Source organism: Antedon bifida, chromosome 5 (assembly GCF_963402885.1).
Source record: "Antedon bifida chromosome 5, ecAntBifi1.1, whole genome shotgun sequence".
Classification (NCBI taxonomy): domain Eukaryota; kingdom Metazoa; phylum Echinodermata; class Crinoidea; order Comatulida; family Antedonidae; genus Antedon; species Antedon bifida.
This window is the reverse complement of record NC_136230.1, coordinates 2278696-2295937: the sequence shown is the minus strand read 5'-3', so window position 1 is coordinate 2295937 and position 17242 is coordinate 2278696. Positions and strand designations below refer to the sequence as shown.

At 33.0% G+C, this 17242-nt stretch overlaps 2 protein-coding genes across 2 annotated transcripts; one reads left to right on the top strand and one right to left on the bottom strand.

Annotated features, from left to right (window-relative positions):
• Nucleotides 1-46: 46 nt before the first annotated feature.
• Nucleotides 47-3800, top strand: LOC144843558 (S-formylglutathione hydrolase-like). Its single transcript, XM_078700382.1, has 10 exons — nt 47-149; nt 479-559; nt 748-836; nt 1279-1377; nt 1809-1933; nt 2080-2144; nt 2285-2339; nt 2587-2685; nt 2854-3021; nt 3349-3800. Exons 1-10 carry the CDS (start codon nt 70-72, stop codon nt 3424-3426), a joined length of 939 nt encoding a protein of 312 aa, XP_078556508.1. The 5' UTR covers nt 47-69; the 3' UTR covers nt 3427-3800.
• On the bottom strand, nt 3782-16941 carry LOC144842521 (uncharacterized). Its single transcript, XM_078698969.1, has 18 exons — nt 16832-16941; nt 16477-16547; nt 16346-16380; nt 15927-15987; nt 15763-15826; nt 15447-15613; nt 15134-15245; nt 14594-14702; nt 14057-14364; nt 8231-13960; nt 7997-8131; nt 7669-7797; nt 7125-7263; nt 6421-6536; nt 5957-6179; nt 5149-5349; nt 4531-4623; nt 3782-4145 (listed from the first exon to the last, which is right to left on the bottom strand). The coding sequence occupies exons 1-18, from the start codon at nt 16916-16918 to the stop codon at nt 3979-3981; spliced, it is 7947 nt and encodes a 2648-aa protein (XP_078555095.1). The 5' UTR covers nt 16919-16941; the 3' UTR covers nt 3782-3978.
• Between the last annotated feature and the right edge of the window lie 301 nt (nt 16942-17242).

Sequence of the window (17242 nt, the reverse complement as noted above, 5' to 3'; positions counted from 1 at the left end):
TCTCGTGTTGTTATAGCGCCACCTATCATTCATCCAGATTTTGCAAAATCCAGGGGCGGCGCAAAATCCATGCACGTTTGGTTCCTGAGAAACACCGGATTTTCTGTTTGCAAGAAGTACAATAATTTGTTTTTCGCTAAGTCAAAAAGGTGTGATTATTTAGTGCGGGTACTTTTCATGAACCTGTCCGTGCTAAGCTAATTTAAGATACTATTCTATTTAACAAATAATCTACTACTAAGTACTAGGCTAGGCCTGCTGGTGGAGGAAGTAGAAGTAGCATCTCCATCTATCTAGGCAAAATAGGCTTTGTCAAGCTAGCTAGAGGGATCCAGCATAGGGCCTATAGATATGACCTAACTAGCTCTCTATCTACTAGCTACTACAAGGTAGGCCTAGGCTAGTAGTAGTAGTAGTAGTACTAGGCCTAGGATAGTAGTAGTAGTAAAAACCAATGCACATGATGATTTTTTTTCAGCTACTCAGCCATGACTAACTTAGAAGAAAAAAGCAAGTCCAAGAGCTTCAACGGTTGGCAAAAGGTGTACACTCATGACAGGTGGGTGCATTTCAAATTAAATGTTCAAAAACACTGTCTATCACATGTCTGTTACTATTATATTACAGGAGCATATGCATTGCAACTATATGAGTTTATTTTTATAATTCAATACTTTATACTAACTAAGAATGGCCCTATAATAACATCTGTTTTTTACACCTTTTTTATAATTCTCTTTCTTTCAGTTCTGAAGTTAAGTGTAAGATGACATTTGGCGTCTACCTGCCACCCAAAGCTGAAACAGAAAAGTGCCCTGTTATCTACTGGCTCTCAGGTAAATCAATTACAATACTAAATTAATTACAATACTAAATTAATTACAATACTAAATTAATTACAATACTAAATTAATTACAATACTAAATTAATTAAAATACTAAATTAATTACAATACTAAATTAATTACAATACTAAATTAATTACAATACTAAATCAATTACAATACTAAATTAATTACAATACTAAATTAATTACAATACTAAATTAATTACAATACTAAATTAATTACAATACTAGATCAATTTTATTATACTGTAAAATACTGATAATGTAATGAAACGTTTTAATTGATTTTTATACTAAAAAATAAATATTGTATACTGTATGTTGAAGAACAAGATCCTTTTCTATGTGTTATATGGAACAAATCAAGTTGATAACGAGATAATATTGACATGCTTGAATTAAACCCTTTTCTCTTTATTTCTTTGTTTTAGGTCTTACGTGTACAGAGCAGAATTTTATTGGCAAAGGTGGCGCTCAACAGTATGCCTCGGAACATGGAGTAATCATTGTCAGTCCCGACACAAGTCCTCGTAAGTAATCTACCAAACCAAGCAATTGGTTTATTGTTAAAATTAAATGTTAATTTTGATCGTCGCATTGCCTGTGTCCTTGGGCAAGAAACTTGATTTACGTTTGCCTCTCTCCACCCAGGTGTACAAATGGGTACTTGATATAGGTCAAAGCACCAACTGCTCTGATTACTGACTGCATCATTATGGAAGATAGAGGTGCTTGTCACCTGTTCATCCCTTTCTTTTCGCTGCTTTTTTGTTATGTGTTTATGTGTGCAGTGATAAAGTTTAATAAATAAAATAATAAATTAAAATAAAATAAATAAGTATGTTTCCATATGTGTTTGATAAAAAATACACAGGGCAATATTAATGTGTAAGTGTTATTTGAACATATATATGGAATTTGTGCTATAAATGAATGTATTATTAATATTGTTAATACAAAGGTGGATGCAACATTGAGGGCGACGATGATTCGTATGATTATGGTTCAGGCGCTGGATTCTATGTGGACGCAACAGAAGATAAATGGAAGACCAACTACCGAATGTATTCCTATGTCACCAAAGAGGTTTGTAGCTTCTTCACAATTTTATCTTCTGATGTTACTTATTTTATCTCGACATGGTTTGAAAATTACATTGTTGTCTACAGTACTGGAATCATCATTATAACCTCAAAATAAAGAGAGAATGAGAATAACTTTTTCTTTTTTAGTTGCCTGAAATTATAAATACCAACTTTCCAGTGGATCCAGAAAAAGCTTCCATCTTTGGCCATAGGTAACGAAAAATTAATATTTATCTTCTCCATAAATTTAAAACAAAGGTCTGCTGTTATCTTGTACTGTATATGAACTTATTTTAATAACATTTGCAAAGGAATTTGATAATAATTTATAAATATTGCATTTATTTTTTAGCATGGGGGGCCATGGTGCACTGATTTGTGCCCTGAAGAATCCAGGCCAGTACAAGGTAAGTTTTACCAAGCAAAATTATTGTTGTCTAAAGCTCTGTCTACACTATCAAACTTTATGTGACAAACAAATGTGATGTGCCTATATATGGACACAATGACGTCACTGTCACTACCATATTTGGGCAGATCAAACTTTTTTTGTCAAACTAGTTTGATAGTGTAGACAGATCTTTAGGGAAAAAAATGTAATAAGAGTATAATTATTGATTAATGAAATCATTAAAAATCCATTTTGTATTTTAGTCTGTATCAGCTTATGCACCAATATGTAACCCTATGCAGTGCCCCTGGGGTAAAAAAGCTTTCACTGGCTATCTTGGACCGAAGCAAGAAGCATGGAAAGTAAGTAGAATTCAACATTTCTATATTCAAATGTGCCCAAATATGGTAGTGATATGTCCAGATATGGTAATGATGTGACATCATCATAGACACATCACATTTTTTTTGATAGTGTAGACAGGGCTTTATAAAATGTTTTGAATTGAAATTAAAGTTGCAATTTTATAGGAATACGATGCGTGTGAGCTTGTGAAAGTGTACAATGGTCCTCCTCTTGATATTTACATTGACCAAGGAAAGTCGGACAACTTCTTGAAGGAATCTCAGCTGCTGCCTGACAACTTTGTGGCAGCATGTACTGAAAGCAAAATGCCAGTGCAGCTTAATATGCAAGAGGTAAGACTTGGTAGTAAAGAACCAAACACCTTATTGTATCCAGAAATTAATAAAACAAGGACCTTTATATTGTTTTGTATACTGAAACAGCCTTCTTAAAACACTATATTAAGCTATCAAGTTTTTTGTTTTCAAATAAAGTTACAGTATTATTATTACGGAATATGTAGTAAACATTTTATATACAAATCAAAAGGCAATTCTGTAACAGTATCAGTGGCTGGATCCCAATGTAGATTAACTAAATTAAGCAAATATCAAAATGATAAAGTAAAACAGCCAGAAATACTATATATTATAATTTGTACTTATTTATTTTTTCTCCAGGATTATGATCACAGTTACTTCTTCATCTCAACTTTCATGAAAAATCACATCAAACATCATGCAAAGTATTTAAAGTGAGGTCAAAGGGCATCTGAAGCACTTGCAGCTTATTTGCTAAATACTGGATATCTATTTCCCATCTATAAAGGTCAAAGGGCATCTGAAGCACTTACAGCTTATTGGCTAAATACTGGATATCTATTTGTAAAGGTCAAAGGGTGTATCTGAAACACTTATTCGCCAAATACTGAAAACGGCAGCTTAAATCATGGTTAAATACATTTACCTAATATCAAGGATATAGTCATTTCACAATTTTAAATTATTCTTATTAAGCTGCAAATATATTTTATATGTGTGTTTTTAAATCGTCAATCAGCTCTAACTGTGCATGATGAATGAATGAAAACCTTTTGTGATTACAAATCATTAAATGATACTGAAATATTGTACATGTACTCTGATTTTCTTTATTGCATTTAACATTATCTTGGTACAGTATAAAAAAAAACAAAATTAAAAATGGTTTCACTTTAAGCGACACATAGACCAATGTAGTAGAAACAGCTCAATTGAATCCCTGGTGATGAGCATACTGATGACCATCCTGTCTAACCTTGCAACAATTATTTATGTTGAATCTCCAGACAAAATTGAGATAGCCTTGTGTACAGCATCAGGTAAGGAACATTGTGAATGTGATAACCAATTACCAATCACCTTGCGGGCCAACTTTGGGTTACAGGGAGATAAACCAATCACAGTTTTCACAGCAAACATCTGAATATTCCATGAAACTGAAAAAAAATGAAAAATATAATTGGATTAAACATGGGGGAAAATGCATAGCTTTTCGTAGTTTCTAGTTTTATTTTATTTATTTGTTCACCATGCACCTTTGAATTGGTGGCACTTACAATATGCGGTGTGGTCCAAGAAACAACACAGAACATATTGAAAAAAAAGACATGAATAACTAAACTAAAAACTATTTACAAGCAACAATACAACACTATAAATCGATTATTGGGAGTAATTTAAAGAGGACCATTTTTCCCATGCAGAACTTAAATATTTTTTACAAAATTTATATGATTTATTAGAAAGAGTATAATATTAGTATTATCAAATATGTCTCACTTGCAACACAAGCCTATGAATGTAAAATACAAAAATATTTACCAGATTGTGTGATATTGGAATGTAGTAATAATCCTATTTCGGTGAGCAACACAGAATCCAGTGTATCTAGTAGACCAATGGCAGACAGCTCTCCTATTTCAAAGAGAGAAAAACAAAATTAGTAGATGTTCACTTACAATACAAGCAAACAAATTAGAGATATGGAAACCTGGCTTGTTAGAAATTGAAATTCAGTAGAACCCTTCCTTTGAAACACCAAAGAGCATACTTTCCCATGAAATGAAAAGAGGCAATATATGTTTTAACTTATGGCTAACCCCTATTCAGGGGACAACCCTATTAAGGAGCCATTTTGGGTCCCCAAAGGTGTTCTAAAGTATGCAGGTCACTTTTATCTTTCCACTGTAAAGCTCTGTCTACACTATCAAACTTTATGTGACAAAAAATGTGACATATATGGACATGGTGATGGCATATCACTACCATATTTGGGCACATCACTACCATATTTGGGCATATCACTACTATATTTTGTTGTCTAGTTTGATAGTGTAGACAGAGCTTCAGGATCCAGTCATGTTGTACAGTAATCTACTATTTACATTTAATAACACATTCTTCAATCTTGCCTTTCAAATAGTATATATTTTACCTTACCTATAATTTGCAATGCAGCACAGATAAGACCTTCCTTACTGTCATCTGATTCTTTTAGATTTAACTTCCACTGTTCTATCATAGGCCACAGGTTCTGCTCAATAAGTTGGTTTTTATTCCAATCCCAGCTGAGCTGACAGGCAACAAGTTCTATTGCTTTCACTAGATCGTAAGTTGTCGGAGATAAGATACTGTCTCCCTCTGTCAAAAGAAAGGAAATCTGGTATATTAACATTTGGTATATTGGTTGAGTTTCAAAAGGATTCATTTGGAAGTTGTTTTCAAACTTGAGTTAGCTCAAGTTCTATAGTTTGTTCCAGTTTATGTCTACACTAGCAATCTTTGCAAAACTTTTCTCAATAAACTTGGAGCTTGTTCAAATTGACAAATAGTTCACAAATGTAGAATATGCTGGGGAAAAATTATTGTACAGTACTGTAAATAATGCTTTACTAATGTGGTGATTCCGCCGTACCACGCCGCGAGTGTTAAAGAGTCACAATCCAATCAATTTTTAACAATACTATGAAAGCCCAAGTGGTCTAATGGTTAGAACATCTGCATATCAAGCAGAAGGTTCTGGGTTTGAAGCTTGGTTGGGGAAACTTTTTCTCATTCTCACAGATTTTCTCATCTTTCTTTTTTCAAATTAATTAATACATTTTCAAGATATCACCAGGCACAATAATATCAAACATTTATAAAGCGCTCTTTACCAGATTCTCACAGCGCAACATGAAAAGAATAACTATTGAAATAAGTGAGTTTTCAGGAGAGATTTGAATTATATATATATATAACTGCTTACCTGTATTGGTGAAGACTCTGCAAGTTTTGTCATTCATCAGTTTGGATACCAGATCCATACACACTTTACTGAGAGACGGAATGCTAACTACTTGCCAATCATAGAGCACCGTAAAACAGTTTTGAAGGACGATGGCGCTGTACTGACCCTGCTCAATCTGCCGTTGAAGTTGGTATAAGACAATGCACTTGATCATAGAATCAACAGGTGATGAAGAATCCTTCTACAAAATAAAATTCAATTCTTCTAAATTTAAATACAGTCCTAACACAAAACTCTTCAAATACTATACTATAAAACCGGAAACTCTCATAGATTGTTCTTGAGGTCCAAAATGTGTCAAATTCTTCTAGAAAGCCTGACATATCACGCCAAGCAATGGTGTCCTGTATTGTGAGAGTAGCCTGTAATAATATTAGCCAATGAAAATAAAGTAAATTATATTGTATAAAAACTAAACTTACCTTTAAGATAGAGGGCCACACTGAGACAATAGACAAAACAAGCTGAGGTACATTGTCCAATTTCTCATTGATGATGTCATACAATAGAATTCTCACATGATCTTCATATTCCACTCCTGAAGGAAATAAATATAGTAGTCATTAATTAAGGTATAGTAAATACAGTATAACGTTGTGAGGTAATTTCCCACATGATCGCAATCAAAAACGGTACTAGGTTTGGTCTACTAGCGTTCCTGCTCCTAAAAGTCATCCATTCATAGAAGCACTGATAAAGAAAGTCTATCAGTGGTGACTAATAGAGTGTGGCCCCGGGACATATACTTCGGCTTTAGTTGATAGAAGATTGAAATGTTTGTTAAAGATAGAGTATATGATGTTTAACTACAGTGCATATTGTTTTTGTATAAATTATATTAGATTCAATTGTTATGTGTTGAAATAGTTAAATCATTATTAATTTTATATACATATTTAAATATCGTTTTGTTATAAATATTAATACAATAACAAAAATAGGTATTAGTTTAAAAAAAATGTATTACAAGAGTATAGATATATGGACATGATGATATCATATCACTACCATATTTGGGAATCTAACTACTATATTTGGACATCACACTTCTTTTGTCAAACTAGTTCGATAGTGTAGATAAAGCTTTATAGTGTCATTTAGTATTAAATAAAAAGTAGACGCATACCTTTAGAACAACAAAGAGCAGTGTACCAGCGACAGAGTGTCATTGCAACCACCATTTTATCTTCATTTACCTCCAGATCTTTCAGAGAAAATATGGCTCGTTTCAAATCATGAAGAACTATTCCATTCAAATTAATATTCTGTAAAGAAAACGGAAGTTTTATATGTTTGAATAAAATATTTATAATATTTGTCATTTTTAATGTTCCCATTTCTAATTTTAATATACATTAGAACCCTCATATAGTAGTGTTCCCTGTAGGTTTGGCCATAGTGTTACATATTACATATATAGCCCTCACGTATGTTATGAAATGCTTTGAACGTTTAGTTCTAAATCTTTAGTTTTGTTTTGTGGTTCAGATCTAAAGTGCTTCGTTAAGTATGCATCACGTATCATTGGAATTGAGCAGAATCTATTGAATCTGTTTTTGAAAATCAATTAATTAAGAAAACACATTCTATATTGCAAGATTCTATTCATCCCATGCATATTATGTATATGAGGTGTTACGTAGCGGTAGGAGTGGTACTACAATATTTACCTTGTTGTCCATGACAGCCTTAATAAGCATTTCCTCTTGTGGTGTAATCAGCATTTTAGTAGATTTATTGATATTTTCACTCATTGCCTTCAACACTAGTAGAAGGTTTACGTGATTTAACACCAAAAACTGAAAATAAAAACACAATTGGGTTTGTGACACATGTATTATTGGACTACAGATGTGAAATATAATACAATAAAGATCAATATTTGTCCAAAACTTGGGTGAAATTGGTTTTTTTTTATAATAACTTTCTAAATAGTAGTACTGTATCAAGAAGCTGACCTTTAAGTTTGAACATGTATTGTGTAAATGCAGTACTTACCGAGATGAGTCGCATCACTGCCCGTGAGGCTGTTGCATCGCTGGTTACGTTCGATATCTGAGAAACCAGAAACTCCAGACGATCTTCAACATTCAATGCAAGTGTTCTTTCAGCATTAATTTGATAATTTAACCTCTGTTAGAAAAAAAGCAAATGTGGGAAATTAATAGAATAAAATATCTTATCCTAAATTATTTCTTTTTTTTTCTATGTATTTTAATTTTCTGTACTCACTTGCACATCAGCTGTTATTTTCTTTTCTTTAACTTTCTTTTTCTTTCTCGGCTGCTTCTTCGCTCCCCAATTTTGTTGAGAGTTTGCAACTTCACACCAAATATTTCCATTTATTTTCCGTGACCGTGCATTATTTTGTTTATGCATTTCGTCCATCACGCTTGAATGTCTTTTTTCTTGTTTCACAGCTGTTTGTTGTGTCACCTTTGCTGGTTGTTCTTGATCATCTAAACCTTTCTGTTGTTTTGATCTTTTCAAAGTACTTTGTTGGCTTGCCGCAGTTGCTGCTGACTTTCTTTTTAAAGCTCCAGATGGTTTAAACTCTGGAATAGGTTTTGTGAATGAACTCTGTGTGGGACTACTTTTCAAAAATGAATTGGGATTAAAATTAGAAGGATGCTTTTTCTGGAGATTACTACAAGTTGCATCTGGTGTAGGACATTTAAAGGCCGATAGTCTTCCAGTTGATCTGCTGGCCCTTACAGTTACAGCACCTTCAGGCACAGATGCATGAATTCTAGGTGGCGATACTGGTAAAGAAGAAGAGCTTGCTGATCCGTAAGGCATTATACCAGGAGAGTATGTAGGCCGATGTGCAGTTCTCCTTTTTCTTGACGTTTGAGAAGGAATACTTGGCTGAGGATCCTGAATTGGTGATATACAAGGTTCTACAGTCAATGATGAGCCTCGGACCAAGCGTTTGGTAGATGATGGTAATGTCAGAGGAGAGATAGGAATGCGTGGTAACTGGTTAGGAAATGGAGAACAATTCCTACGTGAAGGTTTTCTTGGAGAGACTGGCAATGGCGATATAGGAATTGGAATAGGAACAAGTGATGGCAGATTCCTGTAAGAAAAAGAAAGTACTGGTGTACTCCCTCTAGAAGAGCTCCTTGTTGATGGGAAGTGAGGTGAAGTAGGAATTGGAGATACAAGCACATGTCTTGAATTTTTTCTCTTAGCACGTGTAAAAGGGCATTTAGGTTGTTGAGGAGTTCCACTATTTTCTTTTGAAGGATGCTTAATAATATTCTTTGGACACTGATTACTGAATTTATCGCACTTCCTTTTCTCTTCCACGCCAAACTGCAAACACTTGCAAGCAGCTGAACTCTGAAATTTGCTTAAACTTTGAGAAGGTAAACTTTTGATAGAAGTATCTTTTTTATCCTTTTTAGAAAAAAAAGAGAGTGTATTTGTACCAGAAACATTTGGATTGACAACTGATTTAGAACAAGAAGGAATGTTTTCAGAAATATCTGCAGAAGAAGAATCTTGAATGAAATCTGTTGAGTTCTCTATAGAATTAGTAGAAACTGAATTCTTGCGTTTTTTGTTACTTGTTTTTTGACCGGTATCAGTTAAATGTCGCTTAAATGTCATGTCACTAGTTTTCCTCTGTCTAGATGTCACTTGTTCATTGTCATACATTGATCTTGTTAATCGTCTTTGCTGTGTTTCTACGTCAGCTTCTGAATTAACTGCAAGATTCTCAACAATGTTTGAACTGTCCTTTTTGTCTGAAGCTTTCACAAATGAATTAAAAAGTTTCAAACCTAATTTATTTTTAAGACCGATTCTTGAAGTACATTTTGATGATGCTTTGCTAGCGGATTCTTTTTTATCAGGAGATTTCAAATTTACCTTACTAACTATCTCTGAGTTATTTGATTGTTTACAAATGGTTTCAATACTTTTGATCACACTGGTCTTTGATTTTCTTTTTTCTGTAACTGTTTCAGAATCTACAATATAATTCTTCTGTAATACAGTTATATTCACAGTAATATTTTTCAGATCAATGTCCTGATTAACAACCTCTAGTGGTAATTCCACATTTTCAAGACAAAAATCTAAATTATTTTTTGCAATAGTAAGCTCTGGAGATATATTTACTTTCTTGGTACCGCTAGAATTCTTAAATGTTTGTGTCTCTTTTAAATCACTGGTAGTTTCAGATTCTTGTTTAAAGAGTGATTGCTTGTTTTCTGGACTATTTTGAAGATGCGTCTGCAAACTATCTTTCTTTTTAAACAAACCGGCATCTCTACAGTCTTGTAGGTTCATATCAATGTATTTAGATTCCATTACACAAGATGCTGTCAGATTTTTCTCCAGATCATCATCACTATCAGAAAGATCTGAAGGAAAACTTACTTTGTTTTCAACTGTTTTTCCAACTTGTCCTTGTTCGTTAATATCTACTTTTGAAACAGTGGGTTCTTTTGAAGTCACTTCAGAGTCTTTTTCTATTTCTTGAGTTAAAAAAGATTCTGTTGGAATTTTCTCCAGATCATCATCACTATCAGGAAGACATTCTTTAAGATCTGAGAGATTTTTTAATTCATTTTCTACTTTATTTTCTACTGTTTTCCCAAGTTGTTCATGTTCGTTAATATCTGCATTTGAATCAGTAGGTTCTTTTAAAGTTACATCAAAATCTTCTTCTAAATCTTGGGTTCCAAGAGATTCTATCGGATTTTTCTCCAAATCATCATCACTATCAGAGAGATCCAGAGAAGGAAGACATTCCTTAGGATCTGAGAGATTTTTAAATTCATAGTTTACTTTCTTTTCGACTGTTTTTCCATCTTCTTCAAGTTTATTATCTGCATTTGTAACAGTAGGTACTTTTGATGTCACTTCAAAATCTTTTTCTAATTCTTGGTTTCCAAAAGATTCTACAGGATTTTTCTCCAGATCATCATCACTATCAGTGAGATCTGGAGAATGAAGACATTGCTTTAGACCTGAGAGTGTTTTGAATTCATTGTCTACTTTCTTTTCAACTGTTTTTCCATCTTCTTTATGTTTGCTATCTGCATTTGTAACAGTAGGCACTTTTGATGTCACTTCAAAATATTTTTCTAATTCTTGGGTACCAAAACATTCTACTGGATTTTTCTCCAGATCACTTTTAGAGATATCAGGAGAAGGAAGACATTTCTTAGAACCTGAGCGAGTTTTGAATTCATTGTCTACTTTCTTTTCAACTGTTTTTAGATCTTCATCTTCAATAATATCGGTGGGTTCTGTCACTTCAGAATCTTTTTCTAATTCCAAAGTTTTCGATAAAATGTCAGGAATTTCACTTGTGGAACTTTCCAATTTTGTTGGTACATTCAGTTGTTCTTCTAATAAAAGATCTGGTAGTGATTCAGACTTACTTACATCATCATATTTTGTATTCTCTATTTCTACCTGATTGCATAGAATGACTTCAGCTGAATTCTGCTCATCTGCAACTTCTTCTGTATATCTATGAACGACATCAGACAAATTATCACTTGAATCCAACAGATTTCCATAATTATCTTTGATTGTGCCACCAATTGGAAAATCTTGTTTTACAGAAGTTATACCATCAATATCAGGTGACACTAGTGTAGTATGGACTTGGTCATCTCTTACATCTGTCTTTGATGAGTCACCTTTGTCTAAATCACTCATATCTTCATTCACAGAAAGCATAACATCATGATCTTCTACTGGACTTTTGGCATCTGTTAAACAAATGCTGTTATCAGATTCAGCAATGGGTTCTTCAACACGTTTTTGTGATGGACTTAAAATTATTATTGATTTACAGTTTCGTTTTTCATTTTCAGTTTCACAATTAACTTCATTAACTATTTTTCTCAAAATTTCTTCACACACCTTTTCTGTAGTTTCCTCAATCTCTTTGTTCAAGTTTATCAAAAGATCTTCTGAATTCCAATTAACTTTTGGCGGTGTTGTATTTTCACTTTTCGATACTGTATTTGTAGAGGAATCATTATTTGCCTCATTATTTTTCATAATTATATCGGTTGATAAAGTAGAAATAACATTAGGTTCATTAAAATTGTCTGCTTGATTTTCTATAAATTCTGAAGTAGAATTGGAGTTATCGAATTCACTAGAGGTATTCTTGAGTTCACTATCTACTGCATCAACTTTCATATCTTTTTCTAAAGTAAAATTATGTTCTTTAGGTACATCTTCTGAAGAATCTGTTTCGTCATTACTGTTCTTTCTTCGAGATTGCTTTCTGATTTTCACTGGTAATGAAACATGGACGTTTTCTGAACAACTGCTATTAGAATTCTTAGTTCTAGATCTAGTCATTCTTTGAGGAGTGTTGTTAATGAATGGTATTTTGGATTTGGAGACTTCACTATGTGAAGATTTAACTGGATATGGTATCTCTGATGAAGCATGACAATCATTTGCAATATCTTGCTTTGGTTGTGATTCTACTTCATTTGATACCTCTAAGGAAGTTGTGTTGTCTGTGATATCCTTACATTGTTTGGTTGCTTCCATTGGTTGAGATTCTCCTTCATTTGCTACCTCTAAGGGACAGGATCCTGATAGGTCTTCTTCCATTTGTTGAGATTCTGCTTCATTTGGTACCTCTAAGGAAGTTGGGTTGTCTATGATATCTTTACATTGTCTGGTTGGTGATTTAAATGGATTTGGTATCTCTAAAGAAGCCTGGCAGTCATTTGCAATATCTTCCATTGGTTGAGATTCTGCTTCATTTGGTACTTCTATGGGACAGGATTTTGATGATTCTTCTTCCACTGGTTGTGATTCTACTTCCTTCAGTACATCTAAAGAAGTTGTGTTGTCTGAGATACCTGTACTTTGTCTGGTTGGCGATTTACCTGGATCTGATATCTCTAAAGAAGCCTGGCGGTCATTTGCAATATCTTCCATTGGTTGAGATTCTGCTTCATTTGGTACTTCTATGGGACAGGATTTTGATGATTCTTCTTCCACTGGTTGTGATTCTATTTCCTTCAGAACATCTAAAGAAGTTGTGTTGTCTGAGATACCTGTACATTGTATGGTTGGCGATTTATCTGGATCTGATATCTCTGAAGAAGCCTGAAGGTAATTTGCAATATCTTCTATTGGTTGAGATTCAGCTTCATTTGGTACCTCTAAGGGACAGGATCTTGATGAGTCTTCTTCCATTGTTTGAGATTCTACTTCTTTTGGTACCTCTAAGGAAGTTGTCTTGTCCAAGATACCTCTGGTTGGCGATTTACCTGGATCTGAAATCTCTGAAGAAGCCTGGTGGTCATTTTCAATATCTTCAATTGGTTGAGATTCTGCTTTCTTTGGTACCTCTAAGTGACAGGATCTTGATGAGTCTTCTTGCATTGGTTGAGATTCTACTTCCTTCGGTACCTCTAAGGAAGTTGTGTTGTCTAAGATACCTCTGGTTGGCGATTTAACTGGATTTGGTATCTCTAAAGAAGCGTGGTGGTCATTTTCAATATCTTCTATTGGTTGAGATTCTGCTTCATTTGGTACCTCTAAGGAAGTTGTATTGTCTGAGATATCTTGACATTGTCTGGTTGGTGATTTAACTGGATTTGGTATTTCTAAAGAAGCCTGGCTGACATTTGTAATAACTTTATCTTCCATTGGTTGAGATTCTAGGTTATTTGCTTGTTTGGTTGGCAATTTAACTTCATGGAGTGTCTCTACAGAAGGAATGTCTTTCAACAAATCTTGAGTTGTTCCGTGTGGATGTTCATGTTGGGTTGGGATCTTAAATGGAGTTCCATCATTTACTGAATCTTGACATGACCCTGGTGAAATTTCTCCATTGTTTGGTATTTCCAAATGAGAGTCATCGTGTAGAGAGCCTTGACACATCTCTAATGCGTTATCAATTTCATCTGCAATCCCTGATATCTCATCTTCTTCTTCACTGGAACTACTGTCACCAAGATCCTACAATGAAGAATAATTGGTTTACATATTAGTATGCAATTGAATATCAGTATCAGACACAATTAAATAGGAACAAATAAATATTTTGCTACTTACCTTTACAGGGTATTTACATGGTGATGGTGGTATAGGTGAGAGGCATACTGGCATCTTTCTCATATTTAAATCTCTCAATCTGTCCAATACAGACTGCTGCTTTATCTTGGTTGTTTTTCTTGTTTCAACATGATCTTGGTGGTAATGGCTGTCTTGATTTTCTTTCACATTTTCAACGGCTTCTATAAAATGTGTATCGTCTTCAACTAAGTCTGTTTGCGTTTCTTGATCATTTAGCAAAACGTTCGGCGATAACGCTGCATTTTTCTTTTTTATTAGCTCCTGTAAAGCTTCTTCATCGATTTGGTCTAAAAAAAAATAAGATAATTAGATAGAGAAATATTTGCAGAAATGCAGAACATTTTTACTGAGGAAGATAAGGCCACACTACCACATTAGTCCAATGAGCTCATTACCATGTTCAGAATGAATACAACACACACTTTACCGTTTTGTACACTCTAAGTACATATAATATTATTTAAAATTTGTGTATTTAATATATACTCAGAAGTTACCATCTGTAGCATTTCTTACCTTCTTCACTGCAGGGCTCCTTAGCTGTCTTTGTAGCTTCTAGCTCTTTTACAGTTGGTATTGACACTCCATGGAAAACTAACAGTTCACGTAACTTTTGTCCTATATTCTAAAAAAAAGAAAATATTTATAAGAATAAAATAATAAACATTTTTTTCAACAATATAAAAAGATTAAAATAATAACACAACAATACATCATTAAAACTCCCTCTCACGATGAAAGTATATTTATTATTATTTCTTTATACTGGGTGACCTCTTCAGTCAAAGACTTCTCTGGGCCCAGTTATGATCAGTGGCTGTGATGTACTAGTACACCGGGGTAACCCCCTACTCATCCCCAAGATGTACTAGGTTCTTTAAAGTGCACATGAGCTAGATGGATCAAAACAGATTAATTGACTCAACAGTTCTTTTCAGACCTAGAACTATATACATGGTGTACCATACACTCAATCATTAAAACTGTCACATTGTCATAAATAGATTATTAATTTAATTTAGGTCTTATATAATAATATGCCATGGTAACACTAACCTTAGATGAAGTTAATCTTTTGTTAGTTGTCCAGTTCTTCTTTTTCAATTCTGAGTTTTCCTTCTTTAGATTCAAATTGTCTTCTTTTACCTTCGCTACATTCTTTAGATCACTGAAAAAAAAATTTAAAAAAAAAACAATTTCAAAACAATATCATATTGAACCTCCATAAACATGTCTTAGTTTTTTGTTTTTTTTCATTTTAGAATAATTAAATGAAATGACTTGTAATTGTGATTGCCGAAATTAAAAAAGATAAACAAATATAAAAAGAAAGATAAATAATATACAGACAATAGGAAGGCTTGCATACCTGTTGTACTTGTCCAGTTTAACGTTTACTTTTAATAATTCAGCTTCTTTTGTTGCTAGTAAGTCTTTTAACTGGACACATAACGCGTCATTTGCGCCTTGGTTGATTGAACGTTCTTCTGCGTTCTTCTTCAATTTTTGATTTTCCAGCTTTAGTTTTCCATTCTCCTAATTAAAAAACGATATATTTCACAATTATTATTATTATTATAAAGGAAATTTATGATTAAAAACATTATATTGGTATACTATCCTTTTTGGTAGGAAACTTTTAACAAAACAACTTAATAATTATTGAATGAGTTGAAAAAACTTACAGATCGCACTGGAATAATTTCTTTTAATGTATTGGACAGTTGTTCTTCTAGCACTCTGCAGTCTCTGAAAGAAAAAAACATACTAATGAAATCTATACAATATTGAAAAAAAATGCTATGTATCGAAACAAAATTGTTACATTATAAACAAGTTATCAACTTACTTGCGAGATGATAACACACGATTGGCTAATTCCTTCAGCTTGTTCTTCAAGACTGTATTTTGTAAACATTTAGTTAAGAAATAACAGAATAAAAATGGCTATTCTTGGATCAATATTCTGATCATTTTCATCAACATTTTTTATCAACATTTTCATCAACATTTTCATCAACATTTTCATCAACATTTTCATCAACATTTTTATCAACATTTTCATCAACATTTTCATCAACATTTTCATCAACATTTTCATCAACATTTTCATCAGCATTGCATTAAAATATTTATCTCCATCAACATATTTATTCTAAGTCTCATCAACATTTTCATCATCATAATCTTTATAAATCATCACTGTTTTTGTCTTATCTATATTTTATACATTAAAACAAAGGTTAATTTAATAAATAAAAAGGATATCTTGTGTCTTTGTTTGGTACTGTCTGATTAATTCGCTGTTGAGAAAAAAGATCAGTAAAATGTTAATGAACAATAATTAGAAATTATACAGTGTAAAATTACATTATAATTATGTTTTCTTTAATACTTACTCAACTAACATCATTTTCTCTTTTAATGCTGTGTATTTCAAGGTGTGTTCTGTCTTGCACTGTTCTAATTCCTACAAAAAGAAATTTTTTGAAAAATAATGTAAAATTTATAATGTAAATGTAATACAAAATAAAAGATTAAATAGTATAAATTAAATATCTTATCACAAATGTTCCTTCAAGATATTTGGAAACAATGTGAGGCAAAATGTATGGTCCAAAAAAAAATTGAAAGATCAATCAAATAAAGATGTTACATAAGGCTATGTACAGAACATCATTAAAAGTTATTACAGAGAATGCAAAATAAAGCAAAGCTTTTATTTTAAAGCAGGAATGTTAAATATTATGGTACCTGTTGAAGTTGGTCACATCCTTTGCAAGACAGACTTGGTTCCGGTTGGTTTAACATTCTAATACATCTACTGTCAACTGTTGCCATTCACAAATGTCACTTGTTCTGCTGTGTACGTCTTCAGTTTGATTCTGAAATTGTTCAAAATAAAAAACAAATGTTACAAATGATATTAACAATGTATGTAGGGCTATCATACCAGGCATTTAGGCACCACACTGACAGTGACAATCTTATCAACCTAAATATTTTCCATAAATTCATAAAGAATTCATTTTAGCCAACTACATCCGCGATCTACGTACGCCTAGGCCGAGATGGGTAGGTGCAAAACGAGAAAATACTAGTCATAAAAAACGATCTCTCCGCCTGACAAATCTAAACACCAACCCATCAGGACAGATCTGACGG